General features: G+C 36.6%; 2 protein-coding genes across 2 annotated transcripts in view; both read left to right on the top strand.

Annotated features, from left to right (window-relative positions):
- Window positions 1–13,626: 13,626 nt before the first annotated feature.
- LOC112091329 lies at window positions 13,627–14,166 on the top strand. Its single transcript, XM_024164685.1, has one exon. The coding sequence runs from the start codon at window positions 13,627–13,629 to the stop codon at window positions 14,164–14,166; it is 540 nt and encodes a 179-aa protein (XP_024020453.1).
- A 1,580-nt stretch (window positions 14,167–15,746) lies between these two features.
- LOC112091328 overlaps window positions 15,747–16,289 on the top strand; it is a 2,324-nt gene continuing 1,781 nt past the window's right edge. Inside the window, exon 1 of the mRNA XM_024164684.1 lies at window positions 15,747–16,231. Coding sequence (XP_024020452.1) covers window positions 15,747–16,231 — 485 coding nt within the window. The remainder of the gene's footprint in view (window positions 16,232–16,289) is intronic.

Here is a 16,289-nt window from a genome sequence, read left to right as displayed (position 1 = left end):
CAATTTGTATTATAATTAGCTAAAAATGGGTTAATGTGCAGAGTTGGAATTGAAATAGGAATGATAATATAAGAAAAATTCAAAATCAGCTCTTGTATTTGCCAAAGCCCACAAGCTTCAAGACTAATTTTCTAGATTCCTCCATAAAGAAGAAAAATACATACTTTGAACAAGGGAAACACACAATGACAGGAACACCATATATATCCCTTGGTTGTTTGCTGCCATAAATTAGCCTATCATAGGGCTGAAGTGCAAGCACAAACCACATATAATACACACTAATTAAACAAGAAGCACACAATTCACACAAACTAGTATTTTTCAGATTCAATTTTCAAGCATAAACCTCCATACTACTACAATTTGGCCCATTTGCGACGATAATTGTCATCGCAAATAAGTAAATATTTGTAACGACGTAACATCGTAAATACATTTCGTATAACAGAAAAATATTATCGTCGCTAAAAACTCACACATCGTCGCAAATATGTAGTTGGCGGTAAATGTTGTTTGGCACCAACATTTGCCGTCAAAATAACATTATTTGCAACGAGTTATCATCGTAAGTAATTCACTATTTGCGACGACACATGTCGTCGCAAATAATATTTCATTTATTTATTCTCCCCCGAGTAAAAAGGGGTCATTTTGGTGGTTCGCAAAATTTATTTGCGACGACATTAATAGGTGTCGTCAACAAAACTGATTTTGTATTTCCCCACTAAAATAAATAGCGGGAAATTGGGCGGTACCCCAAAACATATTTGCGCCGAAAATTATATGTGTCATCGGAAATAATAATTCCAGAACCTTCCTTATACATATTAAATAATTAAGTTATATTTGCGATGACATGCGTCGTCACAAATAATGTTAAGTTCTATTTGCGACGACATGTCGTCGCAAATATGCTTTTTTGTCGTCGCGAAAAACTCTGTCTATATGCCCACGACCAGAGCCGCCTCCTGCATTTTTTCGGATCTCTCTCTCTCTCTCTCTCTCTCTCTCTCTCTCTCGCCTCTCCTCAGTTTTCTCCAATTTTCTGATCCCAAACTACCAAAATCTCCATCAATTCTCTTCCAAATCCTTACCAAATCAACATTATTATAAGTTTTAATTATTTTTTCATCAAAACAAAATCCCAAAACCTCACCGTCAAAGTCCGTTGGCACTGCCACCGTTTGCCCCTCTTAATCTTGTCATTTTCAACCCCCGTTTTGGTGGGTTTGAACTTTGTAAGTTTTTACATATTTATTGTATTTGTTAGTTTAAAATGTTTGAGTTTTTTGTTGTTTGAATTTTGTATAATTATGGATTTTAAATTTTGAATTTTGATTTATAGATTTTAGTATTAGTATATAATTTGAAGTTTACATTATAGATATTGAATTTTGGATTATGAATTTTGGAGATTGTTAAAATTTGGAATTGAGATTGTCAAAATTTTAAGATTATAATTTGATTTAGGTTAAAATTAAAAGTTTTGATAATTGTTATGGGTGGCACATCTAGTAGTTTTGGTGTCCCGAAATCTTTTAAATGCTGCTTTTTTAGGTTTGAATTTTGGATAATAAGGAAAATATGTCATTATGCTGCTAAAATTTAATTAAAACCTATTAATTTTAAGAATTTCATTAATATGATTTAATTATATAAATTGAAAGTAAATTAAAAATTAATTATAAACATTATGAGTGCAATAATAATAAAATAAATTATTCATAAAAATTGATAAAACTTATAAAGTTGAAACATGAAATATAAAACTTTCTTTATGAACGTGACTATATAGTCATAAGAAAACATGAAGAATGATTAAATGTGTTATTGTTTTTATAGTCAAGATGCCAATTGACAAGAGTTGGATACATATGAAACACCGATTGTCAAATCCGTATTGGGAAAGGTTTTCTACCTTTATCAACATTGCCAACGACTATGTTGATGAAAGTGGTTGTACAAGTTGTCCTTGTCGGAGGCGTTTAAACCATAAGTGTTTTTCAATAGAAACAGTTTGAGCACACATACACCAATATGGTTTCAATACTTTATATACGACGTGGCATTACCATAGCGAAGACGATGTTGCGACGAATGCAATAAATGAATTAGTGGACGAGATGGTTGCAGTTATACATGATGTTGTTAAAAATAACTTCGATCATGATATGCTGGGTGAAGTACAAGCTGAGGTGTTAGGTGATGCGCAGCACGATGAATTTAAAGAGTTGTTATCTGAGCTCGAATCGGCATTGTATCCAGGGTGTACTAAGTATTCGTTATTGAATTTTTTGGTGAAACTGATGCATTTGAAGGTGCTCTACAAATAGCCCAATGAGTGTATGAACTCTATTTTGAAGCTGTTGAAAGAAGCATTTCTTGAAGGGATTAAACTTTCAGATTCTTATTACGAGGCAAGGACGGAATTGGGTAAACTCGGTTTGGGCTACAAAACAATACATGTCTGTAAGTTTGATTATGCATTATTCTGGAAGGAGAATGCCAATCTACAGGTTTGTCCAGTATGTAACACTAGTCGTTGGAAGAGTAAAAAAACAAAAGGTAAAAAAGTACCACAAAACGTATTACGGTATTTTCCTTTGAAGGATTGATTGAGGCGTCTGTATAGCTCGCGTCACACTACAAAGGAAATAACGTGGCACATGCGGGGGCATTCAAAGGATTCAGATTTAATGTGTCATCCAGTTGGCGTTAGATATGAAGTATCCTGAATTCACTTGTGAACTAAGAAACATTCGATTAGGTTTAGCTACTGATGGTTTTAATCCTTTCAGAAACATGAGCTTATCATATAGTATATGGCTGGTGGTTCTTATTGTTTACAATTTACCTCCTTGATTATGCACTAAGGATATGTACAAGATGTTGACACTATTAATTCCTGCCCGAAATGCCCCTAGAAAGGATATTGATGTCTTTTTCTGACCACTTGTTAATGAACTTATAGAACTGTGGGAAGAGGGAATCATCGTTTGTGACGCTGCTTCAAATGCATCGTTTAAGATGTGTGCTGCATTGCTAATGACTATCAATGATTATCCTGCTCGTACTAGTTTGTCTTGTTGGACTGGACAGGGGTATTTAGCATGTTCGTCATGCAATTATGTGACACCATCAAAGAGGTTGATGAGGAAAAACTGTTATGTTGGGCATTGATGGTGGCTTCCTATTGGGCATAGGATGAGAAACAATAGGAAGTTTAATGGTAAGGTTGATCATCATCCTCCTCCGCCTCGGAAGTCTGTCGAAGAAATATTATTTCAGTTACAGAATGTCGGGTCCAGACTGTCGGGTAAATATGAAAAGTATGGAGGTAAGAAATGAAAGAGACAATATTTAGAGTTTAAAGACAATGACAATGGCATCATTAGAGATGTAGTCGATCGTGAAGTCAGTAAATGTTACAAGGATTGGAAGACTACCATGCACAGACACTTTCAGAAGATGGGAGGTGCAAAAAAGGTGGATTTTGCTAGGCAAAATCCTCCTAAAAACTTGACGAGAAAAAAGCAATGGGGACCTTGCTATGATCGTTTTATGTCCCTTGCTTTTCAGGTTCAATTTCATTATGTCTTCTTATTTTTGATTAATTGGTTTATTTAATAATTCAGTATGTTGCTATTCATATATGATCATTACTAGAAAAAATATGCTACAAATCAACAAAACCATGACAGTCAAAAGTGCTCTAGCTTCCATGGTAGAAAGTCATACTCCCAGCATCGTTTTGATAAGGTAATACTAATTTGCATACTTGCTAAGTTTTTGTCACTTTGGGTTAATAATTATTCTAACACGTTCAACTTGATTAGGTAAATTCTAAGACCGAGGAGCTAAGATCATTAATTGACAATTGGGGTCACATACACCGTCATGGGCATAATTTTGTCAACCCGTTCGTGGAATAGGCATTTGTAAGTAAATTTTAAATTTATTTCTTTTTTCATATTTAACATAACATATTATACTATTTTTATTCATTTTTATTTCATTTACCTTTGCAGGCTCAGATGGAGGGGGAAAGAACCACGCAGATAAGGGGATTATGTCCCAAGTCTTGGGTAAGCGCAGAGGACACACTACGGGAGTGGGACCGACACTGTCACGGAGGAATCATTCAAGCGCTTCCACCTCATCATCTGCGTTGCAATCGGACGGGTCATCTTCGATTAATTTGCCTATGCATGTACAAAACTAGTTGAACAACATTTACATGCAACAAAGCAACATGTTTGATAACCAACATATCATGATATAAGCCATACGCTCGATGAATCCCAACATCAACTTCTTGGACTTAACCGTCCTCAACCGTTGGTTCCTACGCCGCCGCCGCCGCCTGAGCGAAACGAAAAAGACGAGGATGAGGACGACGATGCTGCTAATTTAGGATATTAAAATATATATTTTTATTTTTCTTATTATCAATATTTTTTAGTATGAATTGGTTAATTTACTTTTTAATACTTATTTTATTATTGTATTGACTTTTTTATATCAATTTTTATTAACAAAATAGCAATTTAATTGTTTTATTTTATTATTAAATTTTCTTATAATTTATATATTTAATAATTAATATTATTGGGAAATTAGGGCAAAAAAAAATACTTTTTGCGACGACAAATCTAAAAATGTCGTTGCAAATAGTCTACATTACTAGTGACGACACTTTGAAGCCTATGGCCGCAAATGGTTCTAACAACTTTTGTGACGACATATGTCGTCATAAATAATTTAGAACACGTCATCATCAATGACATGTTCGGCGGAACATTCATGACGACTTATTTGCAATGACTGTCGTCGCTAATGTATTAGCGATGACATCTCAAAACTTTATCGTCGTAAATATATTATGTGCGTCTAATTTTTTACGATGACTTATTTCCGATGAGTAAGAGCATATGAGAATTACTATAGTCATAATATTACAACACTCGAATCTCACTGTATCCCTCCCCAGTATATACACAGACTTTCCTGAGAAAATTTGCAGCAAGAATTCCCGAGAAAATTTTTTCTTTTCTCTCCCTAGTCTGCTGCTCAATTGGTTAATAGTACTTTAAAAAATTTGACCTAGTTTATCATTTGATCATAGAAGACTAAGAAGAGATACTAAAGTAAACGTTGAAGATTTTCTGCTGGATCGTTTACACATTCTATAATTACATGCGACAACCCACTACGATGAAGGAATAAAGTAGAATGACTCCTATCATTAATCGCGTTTAACATATCAATATGTATCTAATAATTTAATCACGTAAAAATTTTAGCGGCCACATGGTTGGAATTCATTATTAGACGTCTGGACAGGTTGGTGCTTTAGAAGTTTAGAGGTCCGGTTCTTTCACTATTCTAATAAATAAGCTAGGACCTATTGTACTCGCATCATTATTGATAACTTCTAATCATACTTTTATGGTAAACTAATTTTTTAACATAGTGATGTGTTGGAGACGCTTGAAGATAGTTTATTATATATTTAATAATGATTTATTCATTTATACAACTATTTAAGAATTTTTGATTTTATCTAAAGAAGGAATATGTGTACATTAAAGAAATTACACGAAAAAGCAATTAAACATGGACACATTTGAAGAGAATTGTTTTAACCATTAAAAAAATAAAATAGGAATAAATGCGAAAAATTACATTCATAGGAGTAAAGTGAGAAAAAAATATAATTGTAAAATGGACAAAAAATTAAAATATGAAAAACATTCACAAAAAATTAAAAAATTAAAAAATTAAAAAAAAGATAAAAATGAGCAATAAAGGAAAAAGAAAAGTAAGAGGAGGGGCTAGCGCTAGCTTTTTTATGTTTGTTAGATTATATTAGACTAGTTGAGCCACATGCTCTCCATGTGGAGAATAACTTTATAAGTTTAATCTCACTTCAAAACACGTAACCATCTTAAAAGATGAGTCCATTAATTAGAGTCAAAGAAAAAAATATTTAAAAAAATCATATCGAGAAAGAATTAAAAATATATATGAGTTTTTGATCCAAAAAAAGTAGGGAGGCATTTCTTATTTTAATTAAAGAAAAATAAAGAAAAGAAAGTGTTTCAAAGAATGAAATTGTAAAAAATAATGAACAGTAAAGGAATGTTACGGAAAAAAAAACAAAAAAATAATAATAACTAAAAGAGATGAAGAAAAAATAAAAGAGAAAGAGAAAGAGGAAACGAGGAAAAGTTAAAAAAAGAAAAAAAAGAATTATAATTATATCAGAGTCTTTGACTACAAAAATAAGTAGGGACATATTTAAAAGAAATTAATGATATCTTGATAAATCCCAGCGTCAACTTCTTGCCACTTAACCGTCCTCAACCGTTGGTTCCTACGCCGCCGCCGCTTGAGCGAAATGAAGAAGACGATGATGAGGACGACGATGCTGCTAATATAGGAGATTAAAACATCTGTTTTTATTTTTCTTATTATTAATATTTTTAAGTATGAATTGATTAATTTACTTTTTAATACTTATTTTATTATTGTATTGACTTTTTATATCAATTTTTATTAACAAAAATATCAATTTTATTGTTTTATTTTATTATTAAATTTTCTTCTAATTTATATATTTAATAATTAATATTATTGGGAAATTAGTGTGAAAAAACACTTTTTACGATGACAAATCAAAAAATATCATTGCAAATAGTCTACATTACTAGTGACGACACTTTGAAGCCTATGGCCGCAAAAGGTTCTAACAACTTTTGCGACGACATATGTCATCGTAAATAATTTAGAACACGTCATCATCAATGACATGTTCGGCAGAACATTCGTGGCGACTTATTCGCGACGACTGTCGTTGCTAATGTATTAGCGACGACGTCTCAAAACTTTGTCATCGTAAATATAATATTTGCATCTAATTTTTTGCGATGACTTATTTCCGGTGACATGTCGTCGTAAATTTAATATTTTTGACGATAATACAGTTATTTACGACGACATTACGTCGTCACAAATAAGCTTTTTTGTTGTAGTGATATTAAGAGACATGAACCTAACTGGAGTTCTCTTGTAGTGACTAAACCCGGCAACCACGAAAAGGCTTTCCCACTTAATAATGGCAGAAAAAAGAACTTTGAATATTGCTTTTATTAGATTAATTGTTAAAATATTTAAGCATTAATTAAATATGTCCATGATTTTTATTTAAAATTATTTACTTGGGAAATGTTTAGTTTTTGTTTATCATTTATAGGTTTTAAAAGCAATATGGAAAGTCCAAAAATTAAATCATTAAAATGGGCCGACATTTCATCTCTATTCCTCTCCTGCAGCCCCTGCCTCCAAACGACTCGTCGTTCTCTGCCTCTAGTGGCTAAAAACGTGCGTCGTCTCCTGGCCCAGCGCATGTCGCTCTTCCCAGCAGCAGCCCCAGCGTCGTTTGAGTCTAGCAGTCCAACTAAGGCCCAAGGCCCAAATGGCAGGAAATCCAGCCAAGTGCACAGTTCGTTAGCCCCAAATCAATGCAAATTCAGCCCCAAATTAGTAGGTCAATGCCAATCAACCCAATTTTGCTCCAATTAACTGTGGCAGCCTATGTTTCCCTTTTCAGAAGATTTGTCCACATATATCAAGCCGAAGCAGTCTACCTTTTGTCCAACAAATGAGGAAAGAAATTGGTGATTCATAATCAGTCATAAATCAACGATTATTTCCTAGAATGCAAGGCTTCATAGACACTATAATGTCTATAAATAGAAGGGTTCGCTAAAGGTTTGGGGAGTTTAATTCTCATCTAAAGAAAACTCTGTTTAATCTTTCTCTCAAACTTGTCTTGCTTTAATTTGAATGAATTAAATCCTTTTTGCTATATAATGTTTTATACATTTGAATGAATTAAATCCTTCATCTTTTATTTCTAAATATTGTGTGCTAAATATTTATATAAATTCGATCGTGCTTTATTTATGTAATTTTGTCATGTAATGTTTTGATATTTAGAATTATTTTATGAGTTGATTTTTTACTGTAATATTGTTAGAGTAACATATTGTTGATTTAAGACAACTTATAATAATAATCCTTTTGAAATTAACGTGAGGTTTAATTCACTCAAATAAGTTTGTTTATTAAAATCATACCTAGATTGGAAGACAACACACATAAGGGATTCTTGACCACTTTTGGTTATTGAATTGTTTCATAAGAATCACTTCTTCTATTTATTTTTCTCAATTGAAAATTACAAAAATATCCATCTTTTATTATCTTTATTTGTTTATCTCTCTAAAGTTTGTTTTATATTAATTAATCTTGCCTGTTCGTTGTCACTTCCTTGTGGAACCTTTACTGTGCTGCAATAGAGCGCTTCATTCAATACACAAATTGGGCGTAATAACCAGTCCTTTTGATTACGCTCTCTACCGGCGAGGTTGACCATCATCAACATGTCAGAGTAGAGTTGTGTTTTAGCTGACTTTTTTATCTATCTTTGGCTACTCAATCACCATGTCTATGATTATTATTTTCCCTCCTTTTTCTTTGCTCTAAATTGCTTCTCGACATCGCTTTAGTATTGTCACAGCGTCTTCGTCGCTCCAGTCATGCAAAATCCACTAATGGTCATCAGATAATATTCGTGGTACACAAGTCAGGAACATATATGGTTTATATTTTTACAAAATTTGATTTAAAAAGTGGATATCATCAAATTCGTCTAAAAGAAGGTGATGAATAGAAAACTGCTTTCAAAACTAAATATGGTTTGTACGAATGAATGGTAATGTCTTTTGGGTTAACTAATGCACCGAGCACCATAAATCAACGATTATTTCCTAGAATGCAAGGCTTCATAGACACTATAAATAGTCATCTAAAGAAAACTCTGTTTAATCTTTCTCTCAAACTTGTCTTGCTTTAATTTTCGTAATTCTTTTTAGAATTTGTGAAAATATTTTGCAAGTTAGGTTAGTGTTTCTTTTGGTGAGGTTAGAAATGAACTTTTTTGTTAGAGTTTTCCAGTCAAGGATTTGATCCTTTTTGCTATATAATGTTTTATACATTTGAATGAATTAAATCCTTCATCTTTTATTTCTAAATATTGTGTGCTAAATATTTATATAAATTCGATCGTGCTTTATTTATGTAATTTTGTCATGTAATGTTTTGATATTTAGAATTATTTTATGAGTTGATCTTTTACTGTAATATTGTTAGAGTAACATATTGTTGATTTAAGACAACTTATAATAATAATCCTTTTGAAATTAACGTGAGGTTTAATTCACTCAAATAAGTTTGTTTATTAAAATCATACCTAGATTGGAAGACAACACACATAAGGGATTCTTGATGCCTTACCACTTTTGGTTATTGAATTGTTTTATAAGAATCACTTCTTCTTTTTATTTTTCTCAATTGAAAATTACAAAAATATCCATCTTTTATTATCTTTATTTGTTTATCTCTCTAAAGTTTGTTTTATATTAATTAATCTTGCTTGTTCGTTGTCACTTCCTTGTGGAACCTTTACTGTGCTGCAATAGAGCGCTTTATTCAATACACAAATTGGGCGTAATAACCAGTCCTTTTGATTACGCTCTCTACTGGCGAGGTTGACCATCATCAACATGTCAAAGTAGAGTTGTGATTTAGCTGAGTTTTTTATCTATCTTTGGGTACTCAATCACCATGTCTATGATTATTACTTTCCCTCCTTTTTCTTTGCTCTAAATTGCTTCTCAACATCGCTTTAGTATTGTCACAGCGTCTTCGTCGCTCCAGTCATGCAAAATCCACTAATGGTCATAAGATAATATTCATGGCACACAAGTCAGGAACAAATATGGTTTACATTTTTACAAAATTTGATTTAAAAAGTGGATATCATCAAATTCGTCTAAAAGAAGGTGATGAATAGAAAACTGCTTTCAAAACTAAATATGATTTGTACGAATGAATGGTAATGCCTTTTGGGTTAACTAATGCCCCGAGCACTTTTATGAGGTTAATGAACCATATATACCATACGTGCATTCATAGGCAGGTTTGTTGTAGTTTATTTCTTTGATATTTTAGTGTATATCAAAGATTTAAATGAGCAAGTTGAACATTTGCGGTGTGTGCTTGAAGTGTTGAGAAAAGAAAAATTATACGCCAATCTTAAAAAGTGTTCCTTTTGCATGCAAAAAGTTGTATTTTTTGGTTATGTTGTTAGTGCAAATGGAATCAAAGTGGACAAAGAAAAAGTGAAGGCCATCAAAGAGTGGCCAACACCTACATTAATTACTGAGGTAAAAAGTTTCCATGATTTGACTAGTTTTTATTAGCGTTTTGTTAAAGATTTTAGCACATACTAGCCGCACCACTCACCGAAGTGTTAAGAAAACTGTGGGGTTTAAATGGGGAATTGAGTAAGAAAATGCATTCAAGGAGATCAACGAAAGGTTATGTGCTGCACCTCTACTTGTGTTACCTAATTTTTCTAAAAATTTTGAGTTTGAGTGTGATACCTCAGGTATAGGTATTGGAGTTGTTTTGATGCAGGAAAACCAGCCAATAACCTATGTTAGCGAAAAATTTAATGGGGCAGCTTTAAATTACCCAACCTAGGACAAGGAGCTATACGCATTAGTGATGGCTTTGGAAACATGGCAGCACTACCTATGGCCAAAGGAAAGATATAAAAGGGCAAGGTAACTTAAATACAAGACATGCAAAGTGAGTGGAATTTATTGAGACTTTTCCTTATGAGATCACATACAAATAAGGTAAGAAAAATGTTGTGGGTGATGCAATGTCTCGAAGGTACGCAGTTGTTTCTACTTTAAATGCAAGGTTATTGGGATTTGAATATATTAAGGATTTGTATGCTACTGATGCTGAATTTGCTAGTGTGTATGGGGCGTGTGAAAGGGCAGCATTTGGAAAGTTCTATAGGATGGATGGGTATTTGTCTAGAGAGAATAAACTTTCTGTGCCTATTAGTTCTGTGAGAGAGTTACTTGTGCGTGAGGCATATGGCAGAAGTTTAATGGGACATTTTGGTGTAAGAAAGACTTTAGAATTGTTGCATGAGCATTTTTTTTGGCCTAAGATGAAACGTGACGTGGAGAGATTGTGTTCTAGATGTGTCACATATAGGCAGGCTAAGTCTAGAGTTTTACCTCATGGATTGTACACACCTTTACCCGTACCTAGTGCGCCATGGGTGGACATTTCTATGGACTTTGTTTTAGGCTTGCCTAAGTTAAAGAGAGGAAGGGATTCCATTTTTGTGGTTGTAGATAGATTTTTTAAGATGGTACATTTTATATCTTGTCATAAGACGGATGATGTAGCCAACATAGCTGATTTGTTCTTTAAGGAAATAGTACAACTCCATGGTGTGTGTAAAACCCAAAATTTATTTGCGGTCAATTTGTAATTTTTAAAGACTTAAGTGTGAAAATTTTAGAAATCTGGGCCATAATTTGAATTTAAGAGAAATATGGGGGTCAAAAATGAAAATTTTGACAGTCAACATGCCCAACCTGTCATTTAGTGCCACTTGGGCGTGTTCCTCATCCTCACCAATCAGAAAACCCTCATTTTCCCTCTCCTCATTTTCTCTCATTTTCTCTCCTTTTCTCCACACACGGTCGACCCACCTCCGGCGAGATTCGGGCGTCCGTTTTCGACACCTCCCGCCTCGTTGGAAAGATCTCGTCGAGCTGAGTCCAGATTGGTGTCTTCCAGCCGCCAACTCCGCCGGACAACGCCACACTCGCCGGCTAAAGTTTTAAAAAACACCCAAACTTCCGATCGTGATATCTTCGCCGTCCGGTGTCCGATTGAGGTGATTCCGGTCCCAATAGACTCAGAGCGAAGAGACGAAGAAAACCGTACTAGCAGCATGGCTTGATTCTGACCGGAGCGCCGCCGCCTATGGTGGTCGGATTTCTCGTCGCCGCCGCCCTCGTACCTCCCTCCTCCGGCTGCCGTGAACGACACCGCCCAGCTCATTAGCTTCAGAGGGAGCCGACAAGTCGTTCTGGGCCACCAGCCGTGGTCGCCACCGTTGGCTTGCCGGAAAATGAGCCGCCGCCACCGTGAGAAAAATGGGAGGATAGTTCCGGTGATCTAGCCGTTGGATCCTTGTGATCTTGGTGTCAAAATACTCAGAATCTCACGGGTAATGAAAGCCCTCAATCAATTTTGAAGATCCGTGGCTAAAAACAAAGATTCAAGACTCAAAATTTGGCCGGAATTGAGGATCTCGATCCGTGTTGTTAGAGGCCGAATTTGGTAAAATTGACATCGCCATTGGATTCAGAACTATTGATTTAGGGGGGGTAGGACCCAAGTCCGCCGCGGGATTCTTCACCGGGAAGCTCCGCCGCCGTACCGCTGCCGGTGGCCGGATTCCGGTGAAGCTTCATTTCTCAGCTTCTCGACTTCCAATTGACGATCCGTTTTGAGGTAGGGGTCCTATTACTTAACTTTTGTGGAATTTAATTTAATTTATTTTATTTTGTTAAATTTGAGAAGATTGAAATTGTATATTAAACTTATTTATTACTATTATATGACATGACTTGAAATAGAAGCATTAGGGGGCCCGTCCTGTAATGTACAGCGTGGCCAAGAGATTTTGACATAACTTTGGAATCTGACACAAAAGCATGGTTAGGAGAATGTAAACCGGACACGATAGTGAGATATGTGCTAACAGTAGGTGTGGCCGTTCACCATCCCTGGGTGTGAACCCGAAAAGGTAAAAGAGGGGAGAGGTGATGACGCTCTCCGGGGTTGAGAATCCCCAAGGTTACTGTACAGTGGTTGCGTCTTGGTGAGGGCTCGGAATGAGAGTTCACCCTTGCCCGTGGTTCGAGAACTGATCTGGTAGGGACGTCGAGATAGAGCTCCTTGCTATCAGTGCCTCTGAATCACCGCGCCCTTCGGGGGTTTTTCATCACGAGCGTACGGATTGGGTTATCTCACTGATACTGATCATCTGACTCATTATACATAAAACATAAAAACTACTAACCATGCAGGTTTAATTGGAAAACTAAATAAAACTAAAGGTGAGTAATAGTCCTCCTACTGAGCATTTCATGCTCACCCCCTTTCTCTTCCCATCCCCAGGTGGTGTGCAGTGTAATCTTTCAGACGAGGAGTTGACGTTTCACAGTGTGCACGTGTTGGAGACCTATCCCTTCTTTTGGTCTTCTTCTTTTATGTAAGATCCTGACTGGGTTGTTTTCAACATGGATGTGACTGATGATGGTTGTATTATTTTAGTATTTTACTTGGTGCTACATTGTACTGTGGATTTATGGTTTAATTTTCTTTGTCGAGTTGTGATTTTAATCATGAGTTTTTCGTTAAAAGTCCCATGGGCACTTGTCGTTTATATTTCAGGAGTTATATTTTATTTTTATTTTCGTTTATCCCTCGTATTTTATTCTTATTGCGTAACCCCCACCTAGGGGTGTTACAAATTTTGGTATCAGAGCCTAGGTTGGGAAACCTAGGGAATGTAGCACCATTTTATACGGTTTTAACTGGGTTTTATCTTTTTGTGAGTAAATCATCATCAGTACTAATCCTGTTGAATTTTCACAGTCAAATCAAAAAAATATGCCGCCAAGGCGTAATCCCCAACCTGCTGCCCCAGCTTTCGATATGGAACAATTTGCTGTCATGTTCCAAGCCTTTCAAAATGTCCAAAATCCTCCACAGGATCCCAATCCAGCTCAACAACGCCTGACATTGCTTGAAAAGTTCATGAAGCAGAAACCTCCTACTTTTATTGGCGAGCCAGATCCGGTAGCCGCCGAGCAATGGTTAAAGAGCATCAAAAAGAAACTCCAAACTTTAGGAATTCCGCCGGAATACTGTGTTGATTTTGCAACCTACATGTTTGTAGGAAAAGCGGAGCAATGGCTAGAAAGTCAGGGGGGAGACTATGATATACCTAATCTTCCTTGGGATGAGTTTGAGGCACTGTTCAAGAGGACGTTTATTCCTGAGAACCATCGACTGAGGATGATCAGAGAATTTGATGACTTGGTACAGGGTGATATGACAGTAGCGCAATATCATGCCCGGTTTATCGATCTATCTCGTTACAATCCTGGCGCAGTTGCAGACCCTATGGCTAGGGGTGAGAAATTCTGAAAGAACCTGAGGCCTAGACTTAGACAGATGATAACATCTACTGCTTTAAACAACTTTCTCAAGCTGGTTGATGCAGCCGAGCGAGCTGAAGCCGAGCTCAATAGCACTTATGGAGAGTACAAAGGACCAGGAGGAAGCGGAAACTCAAGAAAAATGGGTAAAAAGGATAAGACACACGGTCAAGGTCCGCAAAATAGTGGCACGAGTGGCAGTAGTAGCTCTTCAGGTAGCGGACGTTTCCAGCCTTACGCCTGTTATACCTATGGGCAACCCGGACACCTTAAGCGAAATTGCCCCAAGCCGTCCGATGCAGTCGCCTTTAGCTCCTGGGGGACAACAGAGTAGCCATACTGGTTCAGCTTCAGGTAGTGGGAATCAAGCATCTTTTCAGAACCCGACTGCTTCTTATGCTTCTGTCCCTCAACCGCGTGGTCTTCAGCCACATTATTACCTCCAGCCACGACCACAAGGTTCAAGTTTTCAGCAGAGTCAGAGTTATCAGCCTACTCCTCAAGCTTCTGGGAGTCAGAGACCTTACTTTTCGGGAGGAAATGCTGGTGCAAGTAGCAGTCATGGGAATCGTGGTAGAGGACAAAGGAACAAGGGAAAGTCTCATGGTCAGGCTTATGCTGTCACATCAACGACAACCATTGGTCGAGGACAACAGGCTGATCACTCCGTAGTTGATGGTACGATACTTGTCTCTCATTCTTGGGCTCAGGTGTTATTTGATACTGGTGCCACGCATTCTTTTATTTCCATGTTATTTGCTTCAGTTCTACAATTAGGCGTTGATACGCATGATCCCCCTTTGACTCTTAGTACACCGATGGGAGGTATAGTTGAGGTATCTATGATTTGTAGATCCTGTTGTATAGTCTTAGGCGATCATCGACTATAAGCCGACCTATTTGTGTTGCCAATGACTGGGTTTGACGTCATACTAGGTATGGATTGGTTAAGTAAGTATCGTGCTACAGTGGATTGTTACCGGAGAAGTGTCACACTCCTTACTAAAAACGGGCAAGTCATAGACTATCAGGCTAAGACAGGAGCAGTAACGCCAGCACCTGTTTTAAAAGCTTGCATTAGAGGTCAGAAGAATCTAGAGAGCTTGGGAATGGTTTTTGCATTAGAAGGAGAGTATGAGGCAAATGAATCTTCGTATATACCGGTGGTGGATGATTTTTGAGATGTGTTTCCAAATGAGCTACCAGGGCTTCCACTGGACAGAGAGATTGAGTTTTTCATAGATTTAATCCCCGGTACCTCTCCCATTTCTATTGCTCCATACCGCATGGCACCTGCTGAAAATGTTGAGTTAAGGAAGCAATTGTAAGAATTAATGGAGAAAGGGTTTATTCGTCCTAGTACATCACCGTGGGGAGCTCCTATCCTTTTCGCAAAGAAGCATGATGGGTCATTGAGACTTTGCGTGGATTACCGTCAACTCAACCGAGTCACCATCAAAAATAAGTATCCACTACCCCGCATTGACGAATTGTTTGATCAGTTAGGTGGGTCCCGATATTTCTCTAAGATTGATTTACGGTCAGGATATCATCAGTTGAAGGTAAGAGATGAGGATGTTTCAAAGACAGCTTTTTCGCACTCGCTATGGTCACTACGAGTTTCTTGTCATGCCATTCGGGTTGACCAATGCCCCAGCCGCATTTATGGACCTCATGAACAGAGTTTTTCGTCCGCATTTAGATCGCTTTATCATCGTCTTCATCGATGACATCTTGATTTATTCCAAGACTCAAGAGGAACATGCAGAACATTTGAGAATTGCCTTACAGACTTTAAGGGAACATCGTCTATATGCTAAGAAAGAAAAGTGTGATTTCTGGATGACTGAAGTGAAATTCCTTGGACATGTTGTTTCCCAAGAGGGCATATCAGTTGATCCCTCCAAGGTAGAGGCTGTGTTGAACTGGGGGCGTCCGAAGAATGTGTCAGAGATTCGTAGTTTCCTTGGGTTAGCGGGATATTATCGGCGATTTGTGGAAAATTTCTCGAGGATTGCATCGCCTTTGACAAGGTTGACGAGAAAGGATGTTAGGTTGGTTTGGGATGAAGAATGTGAGGAAGCGTTCATGGAGCTGAAACATCGACTCACT

Source organism: Morus notabilis, unplaced genomic scaffold (genome assembly GCF_000414095.1).
Source record: "Morus notabilis unplaced genomic scaffold, ASM41409v2 Scaffold27, whole genome shotgun sequence".
Classification (NCBI taxonomy): domain Eukaryota; kingdom Viridiplantae; phylum Streptophyta; class Magnoliopsida; order Rosales; family Moraceae; genus Morus; species Morus notabilis.
This window is presented reverse-complemented; position numbering and strand designations above follow the sequence as displayed.

Excerpts from the sequence above, each read along its gene's own strand:
- LOC112091329 (XM_024164685.1), top strand. The coding sequence starts at position 13,627 with ATGCCGCCAAGGCGTAATCCCCAACCTGCTGCCCCAGCTTTCGATATG.